The following is a 23,381-nucleotide window of genomic DNA, read 5'->3' on the forward strand; positions in this document are numbered from 1 at the left end:
GACGCGAAATGGACGCTATTGATCAAACGTTTTCGAGAGTTATTCAAAATTTGCAATTTTCCGATTCCGAAGAAGAAAATGAAGAAGTAAATTTACCTGAAAATATAGCAAACAGATCTCACACAAACGAAAGGAGTACCTTTGACTGGTATCCTGCAGATGGAAACAAATTTAAAACTTTTTCTTTCACCGAAGAGTCTTCTGGCTTTCAAAGTAAGCTATACGATATGTACAATGAAGAGCCAGTGGACTTCTTCAAATTGTTTGTAAATAACGATATATTGAACCTAATTGTAAGTTGTCGCCATTGGAAGCAGGTAGATATATTCAATATCTAAAATTGTTTGTGTTTAGGTACTGGAAACAAATCGCTATGCTTCTCAATGCACCCAGAAAGACTCTTTGCCGAATTCCCGTATTCAAAAATGGACACCAACTAATCGTAATGAAGTTGAAAAACTTATCGCTGTAATCATTTGGATGGGGTTGTGCCCATATCCTTCATTGCAATCATATTGGCAGAAAAAGTCGATTTATCAGAATTGCTTGCCCAGCATAATGCCAAGAAATCGTTTTCAATTATTGCTGAAAATGCTGCATTTCAACAATAATGAGGATCTGACAGAAAATAGGTTACATAAGCTTTCTCCATTAATAGAAAAACATATTATTCCATCTGAATATGTCTGTATCGATTAAACACTTGTACCCCTTTCGCGACGAGTAAAAAAATCCGTTAATTTTAATCACTTTTTGAATAGGCCATATGATGCCACATTGGTCTCATACCCATAGGCCAAGCAGCATAAACAATGCAATGGCTCTAGTATGGCGTGAATACACTACTACTAATAGCCTGTATGAAGCAGCTGCATCAGCACAAACCGACATCTCACACATTATACCGCGGGACCAAGTGTCACCACGAGGCCTGAAAGTCTCTTCGCACTGTGAGACCCACCTGGACTCACATGGCACTCAACGTGTTAAGAAAACTACCACAAATGAAATTGCCCAGCGCAATTAAGAGTGGCGGCTTTGTTGGTTTTAATGACTCGCAAGTCTGTTTCAGATCCAACAGTGGGATAGGGTAACGAAACCATATCGACAAATTACAATACTTCAAAAAACTATAGCATAGGGACATATTGGCAAGCTCTGCCAATTTATTTGCCTCTCACTTAGTTTGAATAATTTTTTTCGTAAAATATAGGTGCTTTTTCTGCATAAACCAAAGAATTTCAAATTTCAAACTTAACCCAAATTAAAAAAACATCAATAAATATTCATCGAAAGTTCATACTTTTTGATCAGAATTTAACAAAAAAGATTTGGATGTGCAGTTTTATAGTCCAATAGATTTTGATGTAAAAAAGTGCACGTTTCAAGTGACTAGAAGATCACGTTTATTTTTTTTTTTTTGTGGACAGAGTTTAGCGTTTTCTTGCTGTGTTGAGCATTCATTAGAACGACAGAGAAGAAAAAAATGTTTTACAATTATTTTTTTATTTTTATTAGTTACCTTAACTACTTTTTAATTAATTTATATTTAGACAGACTTGAGCAACGACATGGCGCGCATTTGGTGAAATCATACCAAATGCTTTCCATTTCAATTCAACCGGGCTATTCAGGTCATGTTCTTCGATTTCGTTGTAACTCAAATATGTTGCTCTCTAGTCAAAATAATGAGACACGTATTTTTTTGTTCGCCCGAAAAAATTTTTTTTCAAGAGTTATCGGCAATTTTGTTCTTCGGCTGGAAATCGATTGTTTTTTCATTATATAAGAATTTTTTTTTTTTAATGCTCATAACTTAGTCAAAAATGAACCGATTTTAATGATTCTGAGTTCAAAATGATCGTCATTACTTACGCGAACGACTTCATGTAGAAACAATTGCAAAAAAGTAGTTGAAATTTTTTTATTTTCCAAATAACAAAAAGAGCATAACAGGTTTTTTACTCAAAAATTCATTATTCAAAAATAACTCATTTTAGCTACTGGGCATTCAGCTCAATTGAAGTTTGAGGTGTCCTCTTGATTTCGAAAAAGTTACCAAAAAAAATACACTTTTTGAAATATTGAATTTCGAAAAAATCTCACTTTTTTCTTATATAATGAAAAAAAATCGATTTCGAGCCGAAGAACAAAATTGCCGATAACTCTTGAAAAAAAATTTTTTCGGGCGAACAAAAAAATACGTGTCTCATTATTTTGACTAGAGAGCAACATATTTGAGTTACAACGAAATCGAAGAACATGACCCGAATAGCCCGGTTGAATTGAAGTGGAAAGCGTCACCAGTCGTGAACCAGTAAATTAGTTTCACGACCTTAGGTTTTCTTGCAGGGTTCTCGTGCGTGTGCGTTCATACATACATATTTTTTCACTTATTCCTGGCTTTAACTTCAAATTATTTTAGAGTGGACTTTTCTAATATTTTTTATTGATTTTGTGTAATATTGCAATATTTATTTATAAACTCAATTTATTATTTCGCTTATTTTTTTGTGAACTTTGCAATTGGCTTTGATTTATTTTGCACTTATTACATTTCTTTTTTTCTTGGTAAAATTCTATGTCAAAACTTTGACTGAATTCTTTTTAATACAAATGCGTATATACAGTAGCTATCTAAATAAAAAAATATAAATATGTAAACTTGTGCGTGTATACACATACATGCATAATCTATCAATCGCCTGAAATTTTTGCGCATTTTTCTACCCCCCAAATGCACTAACAACCGCTCGCTTCTCATTTTTATCCTTCTCATTTTCCAGATGGTGAAATCCTTCGAGTGCTGGTCAATACTTCAGCGCAAATTAAATGCGATGTCGGTTCCAGTTTGCCTGACGACAAAGTTTTACTGGTCGTGTGGTATAAGAATAATCTTCCAATTTATAGGTGAGTATGTGAATTGGTTTTCAATATATTTTGCTTTATTAAATACCGTTCTGGCTTGTGGGTAAGGTGGTTAAAGCAGCAAGGATTGTTTTAAATGAAATTAAAGTTTTAAATAGCAAAAGGGTAATCAGAAACGTGGAGCAACATCCGTACGCATGCCACAAATAGGAGGAGGAGCTCGGCCAAACACCCAAAAAGGGTGTACGCACCTATTATATATACACACATATATGTTTATAATCAGAAAAGTTTAAAACAAAGCTCTTCATTGAAATATTTATCGAATTTTATTTGCATAATTTATTTGATAGACATTGGCTTTATTTTGGTGCTGATGCGCACATATTATATGTAATAAAAGTTACATACTAAATAGTTCAAATCTAGAAAAATTCAGCATTCTTTAGAAAAGGTCACAAGACGCAAGTGACAGTTATGTAAAAATGTCAGTTATATTAATGAGCGCATGTTTCAAAAGGCATAAAATCTGCTCAGCTCGCTTTTGAAACTCACAGTGCTTGAAATAAGAGGTTGATGTCGATGGGAAGCGAATCCAAAGACTCCTTTTGGATATTGAGGAGTTGAATTTTGGGTAAAACAGCTGTACCCGGAGTTTTATGAAGAACTTTACACTTTGACTTTTAGTGCGACTTGCACTTTGTCCGGACCGTATAAGAGTATCGGTATCGGCTAAATTTTGGCAAGGATTAGGCGAATTTTCACTGGGTGAAATATGGCGGCTGCCGGAGCTGAATAGCTTGGTGTGTGACTACCATTTGGAAGTGCTCAGATTTGAATATCTGGGCAAGAAACACCAAATTATAAACAACGTTTTTTTGTTTAGCGGTCGCCCCTCAGCAAGCAACATCCGAATGTATTTCTGCCATAAAAAAGCTGCTCATGCAAATCATCTACCGCTCGGAGTTGGCTTACAACTAAGGTCCCTCTATTTGTGGATCCTATTACATTAGGATGCAGTCCACTTATAGGAAGTAGCATTCGATAGACTTTCCCGTTCACACCATATATGTCGATGCTCCAGACTAACGTCCTGTTGTAAGCAATACCAAGGTTTTTGGCGTATCCAGTGTAGCGTATTACGGAAGTGTTTATGGTGTGTTACGTTGTAAGAATTGTTATCTGGTGCTAGCTGTCAAGAGAAGTGCAAAAATACTTTGAATGCCTGGGTTGAAGTCCAAACCTATGCCAGACAGGGATGTGTGTTATCGCAGGACTGTGTGTTGTATAAAAATACAGGTATTTCCTGAGGTCTGAACGGTGAGGTTGAAGACCAAGATTATGCGAGCGTTATATTCGGTAAGTGATTTTGCAACACAACGCCAAGACAAAGCTAATGTGCATCAACACCATCGAAATGCAAGCTATCTATATTGCCGGCACTACCCTAGATGAAGTAGAAGAAGTAGGGCAGCATCATTACAAAATATGACGAGTCAGCAACAGACATACACAACCGCATAGCAAAGGATGCCTTTGGCATGTCGGACAAAATTTAAAGATCGATCAGCATATCCAGATGTACGAAGTTAAGGATTTTCGACGCCAATGTGAAGTCAGTAGAATTATATGATTGTGAAATGTGGAACCGAACTGCATGTATCCTACAAGCATAGCAATCCTTCTTCGATCGTTGTCTTCGTAAGATAACGCGGATATTATGGCCCCACGTCATAAGCAACGACGACCTTTGGGCGGCAACTTAACAAATACCTATGTACTTCAAGGTACTGCATGGAATTGGATCGGTCATGCGTCGCGTAAATGCCAGGAGGATACTACAAGAATTGCGGCGGACTGGAGTCCTCAAAGGAGCCGTAGGCGCAGAAGACCGGTCAACATTTGGAGATTACAGGTTGAAGAAGTAGCGCAGAAAGTAGGCCATTCCTGGGGACAAATTAAATTTCTAGCTTTGGCTTTCAAGACCGGGGCGTTTTCCTGTAAGAAAGAAGACGACGAACTGGTGACTGACATCCATGGCATTCTTAAATTATGGCGGGAACACTTCTCGAATTTATTAAATAGTGACAGCTGCGCATGTCACAGAGAATGTGAAGATTCCGATACCCCAATAGTTGACGACGGAATTGTCATTCCGCCACCTGACCATGACGAGGTGAGAATAGCTATAACGCAGCTAAAGAACAAAATAGCCGCGGACGCCGACGGACTGTCGGCTGAGCTATTCAAACATGGTGGCGAGGAGCTGGTAAGGTGCATGCACAGCTGCTATGCTAAATATGGTCGGATGAAAGCATGCCTGCCGATTGGAATTTAAGTGTGCTCTGTTTCATTACTGAAAACGTTTGCAATGTTTTCCGTATTGTGTGGCGAGTGGCTGCAACGCGTTGAAAGTAAAGAACGTCTATGTCTATTCTTTCAAGCTCAGGACACAAAATATCTTCAATCAGTTGTCTATAGCGAGGCCCAATGGCACTAACAGCTCTATCATTTTCATCTTATAAGAAAAACGGGCCAATTATGCCACCAGACCAAAAACCCCACCAAATAGTATATTTTAGTGGATGTAATGATTTTTCTGAAACCACTCGAGGGTTTTTCTTCTCCCTAGATACGGGAATTTCGTTTGATGTCAAATCCATCCAGTGTATGGTAATGGTATGGGTTAGGATAAGGCCTTTATGCACTGCGCCCAGAATGGTTTATTGTGCGCGGTGTGTGGTTTACGAGCACAGGATTCTGTGTCTCCTGTGGCCTAATGCCTCTCAGTTGGTGATTAAGAGGTCCATAGGCTCCTCTTCATCACAGAAGAACCTGCATAATCTTGTACTGATAACCTTACTAAATTTAACTTTGGCATTAAGTGCATGAAGGGTGTAGTTTTTTGAACCAATTGAACCATATTTTATTGTTCAGTTTTTCCACTTTGACGACTTATGAATAGTACACTAAAATAATGGCCAAACTTTGTGTGTGAACTAAGTGGCACAAAATAAATTTAAGACTACTAGATTCCGTAAAAAGTCAACTGTAACTGACCACTGGGATGGATTTCAGTGACCGCTACTGTATATCACAAAAGCCTCAAATGTTTAAGGATTCTAAAGGAAAAGACACATCCGTTTCTATTCCTTTCCACATATCCGTATCCATATCTATATGAGCTCTTTGAAAAAAAATCTACGTACTGAGAAATTAAAAATGCAGACTTATGGGGTTTTTTTTTTTTTGAGGAGGAAGCATCGAAAGCCTTACCCCGTCAGTATGGGACTTTAACCCGAACTAAACCTCCTACCGTCAAAGTACCGATCCCCCCGGTGCTACTGTCAAGTATTTCGTTAGTTATCGTAAGTTTGCCTGCGTTTTCATGGATAGGTTTGCTGCTGCACGATCTTATTTGGCGTTTGCGCATCCTCCTTGGCTGCTCGCTATGTCGGAGTTGCTGCATTATATCAGCAGCTATGTGCTGGGCTTTGTTCCAATTGTCCTGGCTCTTCAACATCAGTGGCACTAAGTTCTTGGGCGTGATGCTGCTGCGAATGCTGTCTTCCAGTTTAGCCCTTACTCTTCTGAAGCGGGGACACGTGAAAAGCACATGTTCTGTGCCCTCCTCAACTGCTGGTGTGCACTGCTCGCAGTATGGACTTTCTTCGTGTCCAAAGCGGAGAAGGTACGCTTTAAAGCAGCCATGACCACTTAGGATTTGGCAGAGATGGAATTATACTTCTCCGTGCTTTCTCTGGAGCCAAGGTTCAACGTTCGGGATGAGACGGTGGGCCCACCTGCTTTTATTTGCATTGTCCCATCGCGTCTACCACTGGTCCACGCAGCGGTAGTTTATTGATTTTCTCAGTGTCAGCTGGTCGCATTGGGCTTGGTTGTTCCTCATACGTCTCATTTCGGACACCTCCTGCGCTATCAGGTCGAGTGGGCATAGATCAGCGATGATGAGCGCCGCATCTTCTGAGATTGTCCTGAAGGCATAGCAGCCGTGCGGGCTCGCTTTGCTTGGTTTTTGCGATCATTCTCCATTCTGTCAGTTTCTGTGCCTAGATTGGCGCGCACAGTGGGTGGCTTAGATATGCTGTGCATGTCTAATGCTTTCTGATGCTGCCTCTCTATTGCACTCACCAAGTCTTTCATTGGAATGTTGATATGCCTCTGCACTTCCATCATACTAATGAGCTATTTAATTTTTTCTCCCATCACACGTAGAGGCTCCCCGTCTGATTCTCGCTTTGCTGCTTGCTTCCTTTCCTCTTCCTTCTGCTGATGCGTGCCGCTTTTTTCCATGCCTGGAGTTTTATACTCGCATTGGTGCTTTTCAGCGCGCTCTTGCTCAGGAGTGTGTATTTGTTGTCTCGCTCGTCTCAGAAAAGGACTGATCGGATCGCTCTTTTCCTTCGATTCTCCGCATATGCTCGGAGACTCATTCGGCATGTTGTTGGGTGATTTGCTAATACCTGTGGGAGTCAGATGTCATTCACCTCTCACCGTAGCTGTCTAAGCAGATGTGCAGATGGTAATCAGCTATTCTCTCTCTTCCCAACAACACTTTGCACCGTTTGCTAAATAATTTGCAGTTGTCTGAGCAGATGTGCTTATATTAAGCCACTGTTCTCTCTCTCTCTCAGCAACAACACTTTTCACCATTTGCGTAATAGTTTCTCAGTTTTTTCTTCTTTGTTTTTTTATTAAACATTTTTTTTTTGTCTTTTTCACTCTTTTGGAGTTTGATTAAAAATGGCTGTGTTTACCCCTGCTTGGTCAGGTACTCCTGTTAGTGGCACTCACTGGTCACTGCTCTAGCTCCTGGGATCACACTTGCACACTTTTTATCACTTCCATGGGACTTTTTCCCAAACTTATCGCTATTTTTGTCAGAGCACTTGCAGAACACGTCTTTCACTGTTGACGTCTTGCGCACTACTTATCGATAGGTGTGTAAGCAGTATTGCTTCAGTGGGTTTTAGCTTTTTAAAGTGTTGCATAAATCCCATTTTTTACCGGCATCGGTGTATGGTTTTTTTTTTATTTTGTTACTATAAACTCTACTACCGATATTATACAATTGCTCAACTTTTTCCATTTTTTTACAGTTATGACACGCGTGGTGCGCATGCGGGTACACCCTCACATTGGCGAGATGAAGAAGTACTCGAAGATCGGGCGGTATTTCGTACGCATAAAGAGCCAGCTGAATTGATTATTAATCCTGTGAAGGTATGTACACTTATTTGCTACTAAATAATAATAGACACACGCGCTATTAAGGAATGTATGGTGCCCAAAATGTAGTTACACATTTTCAGCAGATTTTTTGTTTGTGAAGAAGTTCTATATGCACATAAAAATTATTTTTTTTTAATTTAATGACTTACATACGCATGCATGTCCTTTTCTTCAAACTAACTTTTAAAATTAATTAATAAACTGCTGGGAAAGTAACAAAAATAATCCATTTTATATTATATTTTTCTCATTATTAGGAAAAGGACGCTGGGAATTTTCGTTGCAGAGTTGACTTCAAGCTCTCACAGACTAGAAATAGTAACGTCAATTTGGAAGTTGTTGGTAAGTGCCTCTTACTTCTTATGAAACTTAGAGGGGACTCAATGGATATTTCAGACTTACAGTCCTTAGACTCTTTGTAGTAATAATAATGATCGCTATTTCTAGATTTTTATAAAAGTATAACATAAATATTAATAAGTTAAATAATTAAAATTAATAATTTATAAAATAATGATTTATATTTCGTTGTGATAACTCAGTAGGTTAGGTTAGGTATGATATGGAATGAGCACGCTTGGACGAAGAAAAACGATTTCGTCCTTTGTGGTACCATTATGAAGGAGGTGAGGTTAAAGAGGAAGACCGATGGGATGCAGGGAGAGGGCGGGGAGAGATGGTGCTGAGATGGTTAGGAGTGTGGGTTTAGTGTGTGGATTACGAACGATGACTGTGCAGCGTTTGCATCAACCGCTTTCTGCAGCTGATGAAATTGATCAGATTTTTAATGTCAACGCCAGCTATATCAGCAGGTGTAGGAAAGAAGTAAGGGCCAAGATGCCTGGATCTTAGCCTCGCCAGAGCAGGGCAGTTAAGGAGTAGGTGCTGAGATTATTCCACCTCATCCTCCATACATCCGTCTCAAAAGAGACTTGAGGTAGTTCCAAACCTCACAGCATGCATTCCTCGCGCATAGTGACCTGTGAGAAAACCCTCGAGATTCGAAAGCTGATATTTTGTCAACTTCAGAAGCTCGCCCGAGCGCCCTCGGTCCACATGTGGCCAGAAGGATTTCGCAACCTTACAAGTTTGTGTACTTGAACAACGCTCCCTGAGTTGGCGCGATGCCCATCTTTCCAGGAGCAAACCGCAGGTAGTTAGGGCGATCCCAACTCTCTCCTTTCGCGAGGAAATCACCTCACATGTCCCTTGTCTGGGCAGCTCATCCACCTCACAGTTTCCCGCAATGTCGCTGTGACCAGGAACCCAGATCAGGCTTATGTCGAAGAATTCGGACGCAGTCGAAAGTGAGATCAAGCATTCCTTGACCAATTCGGAATGCACCGTCACTGACTCGAGGACCCTTATTGCCTCTTGGCTATCGGAGTAATTAGTTACTTTGCTGACTGTTAGTACTCATGTGAGCAGCCAATCAGCTGCCTACTTGATTGCGGCTACCTCTGCCTGGAACACTCTGCAGGTGGCCCGGCAATCTGAATTTGAGTCTGACGGGGAGCTCCTCGCAAAAATCTCCTCCGCCAACCTTTCCTTCCAACTTCGATCCATCCGTAAACAAGTTCACCGGACCCAGTCACCAGGTATAGCCCCCGTCCACTCTTCCCTTGATCGAATATGAGTGGAGAAGGCTCCGGAAGACATACACTGATCCGTTGACAGGGAGAGGGGCTCGAAGTTTCTAAGGATGACTGAGGTTGAGCTTATAGCCCGAGCCCCTCAGTCTGATTGCGGTAGGTGTAGCGGCAATTCTGCCTGCGATGTCTATGGGTACCACATTTAACATTGCATTGAGCGCCAGAGTAGGAGTCGTTCGAAGCGCCCCACTGATTCCAATGAGTGCCGACCGCTGAACTCTCTTCAGCTTCTTAACCAATGTCGTCCTCTCTAGTCAGTATTAAAAAGCATTAAAATATAATATCTGAAAAAAAAAAATGTATTTATTTATTCATTTCTTTACTACTAATACAGGTATATTGAATAATAATAATTATTAAGAGTGGATAATAAATTAAATGCACTAAAGACTAAGGGTATCAGCTTACTTTTTGTTTTTGTTTTTGTTTTGGTTTTTCGTTTTTCTTTTAAATATTTTTTTTATCGTAAAAAATTAAAAATGTTTTTTAAGGTCACAAAGAGCCCCTGATATTTGACTTTGAAAGACTTTTGGTCTAAATTTGGAGCCTTAAATAAATCTTAAAATTATTCATTTTTTTAATGATTTAGTTCATTTCTTAATATACTTATACGCAATCCTACAAATAAACCAGTTTTCAGAGAAATATGCAACAATGTTCAAAATGCTTGAATCACTTGCCATGGACTCGCTCTATACTACATACCACAGAGCTTTAAAAGGCTGATAAAGGACATGTAGATACAAATTTAAGTCGCATGGCTAACTCTACTAGCATTCTTTTGAAAAAGTCTCCCTATGTAATTTTTTATCTTTCTTTGAGTGTATGTAACAGGGATTGCCTTATTCGCATTAGAGCCCGCCAGAGATATGTTTATGAGCGGTAAAGAGTATATATTGGATGTTTTCAAGAGCTTGAGAACTTAAAATGATAATACAAATCAGAAATATTATTGGAATAAATTTTTTTCTTATTATAAACTGGTAGATAATTTCATGTCATTTACGTGCGATCTGTGGAATTTCGGACTATTTTTTCAACAAATAAAACAAGTTTCTCATTAGAAGAGAAATTAGTATCAACGATGCTGTCAGTTTTCTATGACCTCTTGAAGAGACTTATTTTGTTCAAAGTAAATTTCCACATGAGAAGAAGAAGAAGAAATTTCCACATTTTGGATGTGTTAAATATTTCTTAATGACTTATGAAACCTTACTGAACAGGATTACCAAGACAGCTTACTATTCTCTGCTGTCAAATCATAGCTATCGATAGTTCTCATTTAGTTAAAAAACCTTCCATATAAATCAAATGAGTACGAAATTTCTGACTAAAACTCTGACTTTTCAAGAGCACATAATGAATATCAATGAAAATTTCAAAAACATATTGAAAAATATAATATTTTATTAGGGGCAAATTGTGGGTTTTTATTTATGATACGCCTGATAGCCTCAACCGATACACTGCACAAGCCTTATTTAATCAAAATCTCCACGAATGTGATCCCTGTGTTAGAGCATTTACCTGTTTCGTCCGATTCTATCATTATACCTTATTTAAATTTATAGGCAAAATTTATTTCATTTACTGGAACAAACTAGGAAAAAATTCAGCAAATTGGCTGTCTGCCCGAATTTTCTATTCGCCTTGAACTAATATGTCATACGACCACAGATGTAATGAGAATAAACAGAAAATTTTCTAAAATATTTTGTTAGAAATATTACGATGGCAGTAGTTTCTGTTAATTTAAAAGAGTAAAGCCATGTAAAATGATCCTCGAAAATTTCACTTACTTATATGATCCCTGCTTACACGTTGCATACTTACTTCATGTGCTAATGTCTTCACAATTATGCGTAAGTCCGATTGTTTAACAGCGTGAAGAAAACATGAAAAAGTGCAACTTATCACAAAAAGTTATTATTTATTTATCTATTTGTCCCAATAAAAAGAGTTATTAACACTTGAAAAATAGTACAGACAATAATTGAATGGTATGCAAAATTTCACGTCATTATCTAATGTAGTTTTGGAGTAATTAATTTTTCAATTTAATCTTGCTTAAAACTTTGATTGTTAATAACAATTGCTAAAATTGGGATTTGCGCGAAATATTTATAGAACAGCGTTAACATGACTTTGACTACACAACGAGACATCTTGCCCTAAAAACCCGTGACTTAGTGAAATTTTCGAGGATGACTTGACATGGCTTTACTCAAAAGCTAAAACATAGGTATTATCAAATTTATTTCGTATATTGGACATTGTCGTCAATTCTTTTAAAATTTGGTTTATTCGTAGTCCTGAGTATGATAAGAAATAAAAAAAATTTTAAAAATTTGGCACTGAAAAAATTTAAAAAAAGTTTTGGCATTAAGTTTTTTAAAGTGAAATATTTTCGGTTATTTTTAACATTGAAAAATAAATTTTTATATCCTTATTAAACATTTTAAAGTTCTTCGTCCCAATTCGATAGAAACATAAGGTGATGGGAATCCCTCGCCATTCAATTTCCAAACTCATTGCACTGTTCACTGGTCATTGGGTGATCGGTACTACAACCCCTATTGCAGAAGCTGTGGGGATCCTACAGAGAAAGAGACTGTTGAACAATTTCTGTGCAAATGTCCGGCTCTGGCGGCAAGGCGCTTAAGATTCCTTTGAGTGCCCTTTGGCGATGACTTGAAAAATTCTAGATTCCTTTTCTCTCCTCCACTATATCGACAGCACTGGATGGCTGTAGAAGGTTTTCCCTTCCTAAAAATTTCCACATTATGATATCGCATTATGGTATCAAAACGGCACGTGAGTGCTACTTGAAGTGTGCCTGTGGTACTCTTGCCATTTTACCTACCTAAATAGCTATTAAAAATTTTGTTTTCAAAAAAATTATATATTATATAATTTGAAAAACAAATGTATTTGTTTGTTCACTTTTTTTTTTTTTTGGGAGGGGGGGATTTGTCCCTTAGATTTTTTTATTTTTTAGTTTTTCATTAGTAACTGAGACTATGATCAGTCATGCCTGTAAGTTTCTTACAGAGATTCTCATAAGTTTTCCAGTTATATTGAAATACATACAGCGAATCAGTTCCATAGCCATAGTATTTTGCTTTCGAATGTACGTAGCGCCGCTTTCTAATGTACGATTTGCTAACGAGCGCGTACGGGTACGTCGTATGCTAGCGCTTCGCTAGGATGCTAATACTTATACTAATTTACCGTGTTGAAACCTGCAGAGATTACTGAGTACAGTCTCTGGTATTAATAAACAGAAAAATGGTAATAAAAAAATTTACTCAAAAAAAAGAGCAAAAAACTAATCTTCTCAAAATATTTTTTGCAAAAGGTTTATTCTTTCTTAAGAAATTTAAAAAAAGTTTGTAAATATTGAAAATAACCGAAAATATTTCACTTTAGAAAGGTAGGTAGGTGAAATGGTTGAAGAGCCAGTCTGGCACTCCTCAAGTACAATAGCACTGAAGCGCCGTTCTGATACCATTTTGAGACCTCCAACAGTCAGAGCTGTTGATATAATGGAGAAGAATGATTGGATTTAGGTTAGCGTACTGCCCCAGGCTGTCGAAGAAAGGAGCGCCCAGTGACCTTAATCGTCTAGCTGCCAATCCCGGACATTTAAAGAGAAAGTGCTCAACAGTCTCCTTCTTTGAAAGGTCCCCAGAGTTTCTGAAATGGGGGTTAAATGGTAACGCTAGCTTTTCCGCGTGTGTGTCGATCGTTCAGTGTATCTGAGTCCTTCGTATATCGTATTGGGGCCAAAGGGTTTTCGAAGTAGCATATGAAGAAATGGAGCTCCATTTTTTCTGCGGTAAAAGGTCTCTGAGGCCAATTCAATCACCTCCATGGCAAGCAATTTCAGGAATTTCATTTTCCTCTATGTGCCTATGTCCTGGAACCCAGATCAGAGAAATGTTACCTGCACACCCAAGAGATTTGATTTCCTCCTTACAAGAGCTTACTAGTTTGATTCTACACCATGGCGTCGTCAGAGTCTTGATCGCGGCTTGACTATCGTAGAAAATGTTAATATCCCCTCGCTCCTGCGTTCCCTAAGCATTTGGCATGCTTGGAGGATCGCAAGGACTTTTGCTTGAAAAACACTCGCAGTATTCGGCAGTTTAAAGGAGATAGATAAATTAGCTGATTTAGGGAATACCCCTACTCCGACTCCCGATTCCATCTTGAAACCGTCAGTGAAGACAGAGGTGCAAGCTTCGGTGCATATTTTCTCCTCGATCCAATCCTATCTATTTGGAAATATTGCCTTAGCACGACCCTGTTCGAAGTTCGTAGAAATACGGTGTTATGCCCGAAAATGAAACCATGTTCCTCGAGAGATTGCCGCCAGAGGCCAACCTCCTTCAACTTGATTGTAGTTTGTGCTGCGATGGAAATAACGGAAAAGTCGCTGGGAAATAAATGCAAAAGGACATTCAGGGCAGCACTGGGGCAATATCAATGCACGCAGTCCTCTGCACCCTTCCCAATTTAGTGATATTATAATCCTTCCGAAGAGCTTCCCACCAAACCAGGCATCCATACGTTGAAATTGGCAAAACCACTGTATTGTACATCCACAGCACGACCATTGGCTTGAGTCCCCATTTTTTTAACGAACATAGATTTGCGGGAGTAGAAGGCTATAATTTTCTGGTAGAAGGCTATACTTTCTAGCACCAGATCCGTTTTGTCCGAGTTTACTCGGAGGCCGCAATTGTCAGCTCATCGACTGAGTCCAGCCAGTCACCTTTCCAAAATCTGAGGGAAACGGTCCCGATACCATTAGTACCAGGTCTTCGGCGGATGCTTTAACCCCACCCTTAATTAGCACTATCAGAACTTCGTCAATAGCAACTATCACTTTTAAAAATTAAATGTCAAAATTTCCAGCATTGAATAAATCTCAAAATAATTATATTTTTTCAAAACTCTTTCTGTTTACTACTTAGTATAACAAGACCAGAAATATACCATTTTTTAGAAAAATTTACGGCAATGCCCAAGATACTTGGGCCATTTGACATGCAATCGCTTTGCAGTTAAATTTGCTTACTAAGCAGAATTATTTAACTATTATTAGAATGAGTTAATTTTTTCTTATCGAATCAACTCAAATTTTCATTAACAGATTCTTACTTAAATTAAAGAAATTTATAACCAAAATCACTAACACCAAATTGCGTAATATATCAAGTCATTAAAATATCCAGCCTTTCATATTTCCTCGCTTTAATTCAATTTCAGTGCCTCCACAACAGCCAACAATTTTCAACGAACGCCACTTGCGAATCGAATCGCGCGCTGGTCCGTACGAGGAAGGCGGCAGTCTGGAAGTGACATGTGTCGTTTATGGCGGTAAGTTTCGTGGCTGAGCAATTATAAGCATGTATGTATGTAGACGTACGAGTATGTATGCAGACGTATGTATATATTAGTAAATGGTGTGTGTGTGTGTAAGTCAATATATATAAAAATTACTGCTAAATGTTATGAATTTAAGGTTGAACTTGTTTTATTTCATTTATAATCATTTTTATTTATAATCAGGTAATCTTATAATAACTCCTAACGCTGCCCAGTCACTTTATGATACATATTCACTATTAATCGTAAAAAATAAGCCTGCCTTATATTTTTTGCTTTGATTTATAAGCTAGCAAATATTGGATACTAAAAACGCGAAACTTAGTTTGCACACCACGCAATCAAGGACCCATTCATTGCCTGTCTTGACTATGCAAGTCATTTTCGTCTGGTTTTATACATTTTCGTAGGGTATTTATGTATATAATTGGCACAAGTACTTAGCTACTACGTACTTTGCGTTATTTTCTCCTCCATTTGATGGTATGAGTTTTAATGTTTTTCGACAAATAAAACGGCTCTACATGTTTATGGTTAAGCGTCAAAGGCAGATGGACTTCTTATGGAGGAAATGTAGGCGCAAATTTGTCTTTAGCTACTTTTAATGCTGCATATTCTTAGTAGCCCCTGAATTCGGGACCAAAGGTGTGTTACTCACGCACGAAGCCATTTGGTAAAGTGACATTAAACTAAGTATGATATATCTACCGGTAAATCCGTCCAATATATTGAGGTCCGAGTTTTTCTTAAACAACTATGCTCTGGGTATTGTAGCTGGTCATACTCCTACCAATCTAAGCTCGACCCTTACATACCCAACATATGCCTAGCATGTGAATGGTGCCCGCAGGAGACAAACTCATATCAATCACAATCTGTCGAAATATGTCCTTTGCTTGACCGACCATTAGATGGTATTGAGTACGATGTGTAATAGTTTTTCGGCTGCAAAGTAAGTTTACTAACCTATTACAACACAACAGTCATCGGCAAGATTTTCACTACCAGCAAAAATTTTGGAATACCCTTTCCGATAGGCGATGTGTGCAGGCGACATTTGCCTGCAGAGCGAATGAAATCTTACTGTTATTCCCACATCTGTAAATTCAGGCGTAATGAAATCTTGTCTTGGTTTTATATTAATGTAGTTAGAGCTGTCGCTATAATCGAAACAAAGTAGAAAGACACTAAGAGAGCAAAGACTGGATCAACACAACTGGTTAAATTTTTCATTAAATTGACAGATGCAAACATTAACGTTCCAGTGTAGTACTAAAGTAAAAATTAGGTTAAAGGAGAGTCAATCGCATACCGAATAAATTTGGAAACTATAACCATGGATCTGGGTTAGTGACTACTAGGGATAAAAAAAAGCGATATTCCGGTATTCTGAGATCTCAATGAGTTTAAAAAAAAAATTATAATTATTCTACATAAACGCGATGATAATTTATTAATGCTCTGCAAGGCAAAATATGTCGAGTTAAATAAATAGATAATATTCAAATACAATTTTTTTTTTAATATCAGTGAATTTGGTATGCTAAAAAAATTCTACTTAAAAAAAGGCTTATTGGAACTTTACAAAAATTTAAGAAAATTATGTTTCGAAACAAATGCTGAAATCTCGGGATTATTTAATATAAAAAATTGGGAAAAACAAAATACATAAAATAATCCCGAAATTCAGTAAAAAACCAAGTATTGACATCCCTAATAACAAAGCGGAAATGCTTTAAATACTATTTTTTTGTTTGACGTTGTACTTAATGAAACACGCGCTAACTACCATTCAATGCTGGTTTTTCAAAGGTTAGTAACCCTATTCTGTATGCCGCACGAATGTTGCCTTCAACAAATTTTTTGTAGGCAAAATGATTTTTATATATTATCTTAATCGATCTCGCATAAGTGTGCTGAAGTAGAAGTGCAAGTCCCAAATTATAAATGTACGCTAATAACTACGCACAGAATACTTTGGGTTGCATGAGGTACTTTACATTTCCCCCTGAAAAGTGTTTTTCCACATAAATTGCTTAAACTGACAAGAAAGGTGTGCGTATTAGTCAAAATGTGCTAAAGAATCATAAACGCAAGTTTCAAACTACAACATATCAAAAATTACTCAACTGATTGGAGTGCCGTGTATTTTCTAAAAAAACTTTGAAATGCTTGCTTTCGTGCTGCTTTAGTCAGTTATACCAATTCTTTTCTATTACTTTACAAATTTAGGCAGCAAAGTAATATTTTTTTTTCCAAAAAATTGCTGTTTTTGTATCTGTATGTCGCTGTGGGTCAAACTCCACTAGGCGAGAATATGCAGGCAAAGTAAAAATGAAAAATGTATCACTCATTCATTTTAATAGTGTCACAATAAAAAACAAACTTTTTTTTGGATAATTATGCAGAAGTAACTACAAGCTCCTGTTTTTGTGCTGTTTAAAATTCATGACAATATCTCTAAACAGAGTCTGGTTATGTAGATGGAAATATTATATGTACATCTTCACTTTTACTTAGGTAGGCATAGTAAAATTAAAACATTGAAACCATTTTTCTCGGCACTTTTTTTTTGAGTTAAGACACTATTGAAGTAAATGACAGATATGCTTACTTATTTCTACATCATCTGACTCTTTCAAATTTGCCACATGCAAAGAACATAAGGGTAGATTTTGCAGAGTGGCAAGTAATAAGCTATTACGGTTTAAAGTTGATCTATTACCATTGTGATGGAGATTTAGTCTATACAAAATTTTGTATTTTTACATTAGATTAATGAGAGTTCAATACTTATTCCATGCAATGAAAATATTAGGCAACGTGCAATGAACAGTACCGACAGGATCCATAAGCTTTAAAATCATAATATAGGACTGAATTACTTTAGAGGCGCTAATCTTCAAGTAGCTAGCACGGCCGGTATACAACCACCTCTCTGCAAACAACGATTAGGTATAGATGCAGCAATGATTCGAGAAGCGAGTTCTAGGTGGGAAAGAAAATCATGCTACACAAGCACAATGTCAGGTCACAAACCATATTTTATCTCTTCCCAGGAAAGAGTGTAAACTTGTAGTATGGATACTGACCGCAGCACACTGTCTCATGTCTCACTCTATCGCATGCGGCCAAACTGAAGCTAATGAAAAAAAAAATATACATGCACAATATGTAACGAAGTCAAAGCGAAAGGAACACTGGAACACCTACTCTGCCACTACCTTGCACTTAGGAGAACACGAATAAACTGCTTAGGTTCTACATCATTTTCAACGTTAGAAAGTGTGGCAGATCAAAAAACTAGCAGTCTACTTAAATTACCCAGAGAGTGTATTAAATATAAAATAAAAATATAAGATAAACTTTCACTACTAACACTTGGTATCACTATCGATCAATTTCTTGTCTATGTGCGATCTAGAGAATCAACCAAGTCCAACCCAACCTAACCTTATTACTTTAGAGACGAATTGAGTAGACATGGAATTTCTTTGATTTTTAAAGCTAGGAGTGGATGCATTCCTCCACTGCTCCATCTGTACCTAAAATGAAATTGAAACAATCCAGTATTTGCTTAGAAGATGCCAATATTGAAATTTTATAGACACGCAGCTTTTGGGAAACACTTTCGAGTTCAATCTGAAATTGAACAAGTTCTGAACGGCATCGATGATTTAAAATGGAGAAATCTTACGAGTGATTTAGGCAATTTATTTTATATGAATAATTTAGATTTGTTTTTTCTTTTAAATATAATATTGGGTATAGGAATAAGTTTCTGTCCTTTCATAGCCAAAGTTACGAGTTATTTGAACAATTAAATAAAACAGGCCATTATGTGAAGTATGCGCCATTGGAAGTCCCAACTTTAATTCATCTTTCAGGCAGCACGCGGATTACGCTGACGAAAAATTTAAGTTCTTTTGATTTGATCCATTCATGGAGCCAGTTTGCATTGCTCTCGTAAGAAGTGAACCGCTCTCCAATGAGGGCAGACTGCATTGATCCGGTTAGATGGTACTCTGAAGGTGCAATGTCTGGGGAATACGGCGGGTGTGGCAAGATTTCCCAATTCAGTTTCTCCAAATATTATATTTCTGAACCGATTTAGCAACGTGTGGTCTGGCGTTGTCGTGCAGTAAAATCAGTTTGTCCTGTCTACCGTCCCATTACGGCTGCTTTTCTTTGAGAGCTCGATTCAAACGCATTAGTTGCAGTCGGTAGTCGGTAATGATCACCAGTGATAGTTTCAGATGGTTTAAGGAGTTCACAATAGATGTCACCCTTCTGATGCCACCAGATGCACAACATAACCTTTGAAGCATACATTTTTTTTTCACTGTCGATGGACCTGGTTCACCAGGCTCCAACATTTTCGACGCTTAGGGTTATCATAATATATCCATTTTTCATCCATAGTTGAGTATATTCGAACTTTTTGCGTGCTCCTGCTGCTGGAGTGACAGCCTTTGGCCGGATATAAATCCGGGTCGTTTCGATAAGGTAGAACCGACTGTCGTGAAAACGTCGAAATTGCCACTTTAAGAACGTCGAAACCATTCTTTACAAGTTGTATTTTATGGAGCGTGATTACCGTAAATATTGATCAATATGAATGTATTTCCTAAACGTTTTGGGGTTTCCTTTAAGTTGAGTTCAGAAACGCACAGCACATTCAATTTTGTTGAGTGATCTCTCGAACAACTATATGTACCTATGAAACTACTTTTTGTCTTTACCAAACTTGTTTTGCACATACAATATAAAAATATGAGAACGATAATGTATATAAAAGCTAAAAGAAAGACGCCCAACACTCCAGTAGAAGTTAAAGGAAAACATATGTATGTATGGTCTTGCATAAATATAAGTATAAAAGAAAAAAACAATAAGTGTGGTTACGTTAGGTTTAGCAGCCGCATCGCACATAGAGACAGCGATGTCACTTACTTACTTACTTAGGTGGCCATAACAACCCGTTACCGAGTTACGGCCGACCTCACTAGCTCTCACCAGGCGCCTCTGCTCCGCGCGCGCCTTCTCCAATTCTGTACACCAAGCGAGAATAGGGTTTCCTACACCTGGTCTTTCCACCGGAGCAATGGTCTTCCTCTGCGCCGGCTCTCTTGGACTTCGCCCTCGAACACCTTCTTTGCTGGAGCTTCTTCATCCAGGCGTTGTCTGGCGATGCGTTGAACTACGTAGAGCTCATACAGCTCGTGGTTCATTCTTGAACGGTAGTTTTCGCCAACGCGCACAGGGCCGAAGATCTTACGAAGAACTTTTCTCTCGAACACCCCAAGAGCGGTTGCATCGCTTTGTGACACTACCCATGCCTCTGCGCCATAAAGCAACAGGGGTATGATGGGCGTCTTGTAAAGTGTCAGTTTGGTCATGCGAGAGAAGGCTCGACTACTCAATTGCTTACTTAGCCCATAGTAGCACCTATTAGCAAATCCTCCTCATTTCTGCAGCTACGACAGAAGTCATGTATGTAAACGCTAATCTCCTTGCGAGGTTTCCTATGAGACAATGCCCTCTGAGGACCCCTACTAAGGTCCTAATTTGAAGTCTACTCAATTTTATAATATTCTTGGACAGACGTATATTTAGCCTTGGCCATGTTTGTCTAACAATTTCACAGGTATTGACACTAATCCATGTTTGATTTACAGAACTGATTAGTACGTCCTTAATAACAAGTTTAAAAGTTGCGAGAGGTACTCCCATAAAATGATTTATGTTTGGCATACAGATTCCTTCTCTTGCAAGTGGGTCAGCCCTACAGTTCCCTGGTATATCTCTGTGGCAACAGAGGCAATAACTCTCAATGAGACAATGACCCTAAAAGACAATAACTCTAATGAAATTTCAGATTTACCCGCTGAAGGAGCGTTACGAGTTTTAGTGTTGAGAAATGGCAAATATAATATTAAATTAGTTTATGAAAATCAAAAAGCTCCCTGAAATATTATAGAAGTAATGAAAAAGTCTATGAAACGTTATAGTTTAAGAAAAGCTAAAAACAAAGAGAATAAAAAAACTCATCTATAAAAACAAAAAAGGATTTGTGGGAAAGTTTCTGGTTCGTGCGCCAATCCTGATTTTATCTACACTCATGTGTGTGAGAGTCACAAAAATTTTGTTGCTATTGCAAAAATATCAAGAAATGCTCCACCAGCCACTCAAGCGACGACAACGCTTTAACGTCTAAGCCATAAATTCACTTAGCTATCGCAAATTGAAATCTTTCAAACAAATGCCAAATTATATGAGAGTCGAGTAGCATTATGAGCATACATATGTACATACACACACACATACACATGCTTGGTTATGAACGTGTTCGAAAGAGGATAATTTATGTTTCATTTTTAGTATTCGCGTTTTCATAGGTCAACACTCGTAACCAAGAAAAATGAACGTAATTTTAAGCAAATACTCAAATGCAGGTGGTTACATAAAATATATAAAGCCATTGTTCAAACTCAAAGAGCAAGAAATGTTTTGACATGAAATGAAAATAAAATCACAGCACAAATTAAATGTAAGGTCATGTAAGGAAGATATTAAAGCAGAGTGTACATATTGTGGGGCTACTTCAATATTTGGTTGAAAGCAAAAATTAGTAAAAATTAATTTTTGAAAATGCTAAAGCCTAACTCATTTACTGGCAGCACGCGAAGAACGTTAGCACATCAAAATTTTTTTATGTCCAAGGAAACATGAGAAAAGCGAGTTATTCGATCAAATCGCCTCCTAAATTAAATTAAACAACCTGAGATGTTGTGATTTACTTTCTGACGAAAAAAATGTTCACCAAGACCAAAAGACCAACCGCTAAAATGACAGCTGAGTATGTTTCTATCCTACAGAGGTTCTTGTTGTTATGCTCACGAAGTTTCCAGCCACTGCTGCGCGCAACAAAGGGCATGCCTCGCCACCACACTTCCTTAATCAAGGACTTCGAATGAATCTTGCCACAAATATCGAAGTTCTAGAGGCAGTAGTTAAACCCTGTATGTGATAGCGTACGCAGGGACAGCACATACATCTTTCAGCAAGACTCAAAATTGGCAATGGCGACTTAATATTGGATGGCTGAAAATTTCCGTGACTACTTAACACCTAACTCCCCAGACCTTAATGCCCTGGATTACTAAGTATGGGGCGTAGTTAAGAGAGGAACTAACCAGAATTCTCGTAACACCATTTCATCACTGAAGTCTGCACTTAATACCGTTATTATGAATAGGAATTAATATTAGGTGCGCAACTAAGTTCTCGCTGTTTGTCAAAAGATGCAGCCAGCGGTGTGTGCTAGTTGATTCTATCATAACCTAAACGTCATAAACCTAGCTTAGACATATGGTAAACAAACTGCTTCGACACATTACCGATTTTGTTTTGGTATCATATACTTTTGGTTTTGCGCAAATGTCTGATTTTGTGCCGAATAGTCATCATTTGCTGGTAGTGTTGATTTTCCTCTTTCATTCGAAAAAATCGGCGGCTGAAGCACATCGAGAGCTACAAACAGTTTATGGAGATGCTGCTTTAAGTGAAACAACGTGTCAGGATTATTTCCGTCGCTTCAAAGACGGTGATTTTAATGTTGACGACCGTCCGCGTGAAGGAAGGCCAAAAACCTTCAAAGACGCTGAATTGGAGGCATTGCTCAATGAGGATCCGCGTTAAACACAAGAAGAGCCTGCTTCAGTATTAGGAGTTACCCGCCAATCCATTTCCAAGCGATTGCTTGCTTTGGGAATGATTCAGAAACTGGGGATTTGGGTTCCATATGAGTTAAAACTAAGGGATGCTAACCGTCGTTTTTTCTCCTGTGAAGAACTGCTCCAGCGGCAAAAAAGGAAGGGCTTTCTTCATCCCATGGTGATGGGTGATGAACAATGGATTCATTACAGCAATACAAAGAAAAGAAAGCCATGGGGACTGCCCGGTCGTACTTCTACGTCGTCGCCTCGGCTGAATATTCACGCTGCACAGGTTATGCTATGTATTTGGTGGGACCAAGTTGGTGTTATTTATTATGAACTGGTGAAACCAAGCGAAACCATCACTGGGGATCGGTATCGACTTCAGTTGATGCGATTGAGCCGAGCACTGTGCGAGAAGCGGCCGCAATACGCGGAGAGGCATGAAAAAGTGATTCTACGGCACGACAATGCTCGGCCTCACGTTGCCAAACCC

At 38.2% G+C, this 23,381-nt stretch overlaps 1 protein-coding gene across 1 annotated transcript in view; it reads left to right on the forward strand.

The window, feature by feature from the left end:
* The first annotated feature begins 227 nt into the window (after positions 1–227).
* The window catches only part of LOC128860924 (uncharacterized), a 266,000-nt gene continuing 242,846 nt past the window's right edge, over positions 228–23,381 (forward strand). Inside the window, exons 1-7 of the mRNA XM_054098764.1 lie at positions 228–293; positions 355–632; positions 796–950; positions 2,787–2,910; positions 7,989–8,112; positions 8,379–8,463; positions 15,048–15,158. Of these exons, the coding sequence (XP_053954739.1) occupies positions 228–293; positions 355–632; positions 796–950; positions 2,787–2,910; positions 7,989–8,112; positions 8,379–8,463; positions 15,048–15,158 (943 nt within the window). The remainder of the gene's footprint in view (positions 294–354; positions 633–795; positions 951–2,786; positions 2,911–7,988; positions 8,113–8,378; positions 8,464–15,047; positions 15,159–23,381) is intronic.

This window comes from Anastrepha ludens, chromosome 2 (genome assembly GCF_028408465.1).
Source record: "Anastrepha ludens isolate Willacy chromosome 2, idAnaLude1.1, whole genome shotgun sequence".
NCBI lineage: Eukaryota > Metazoa > Arthropoda > Insecta > Diptera > Tephritidae > Anastrepha > Anastrepha ludens.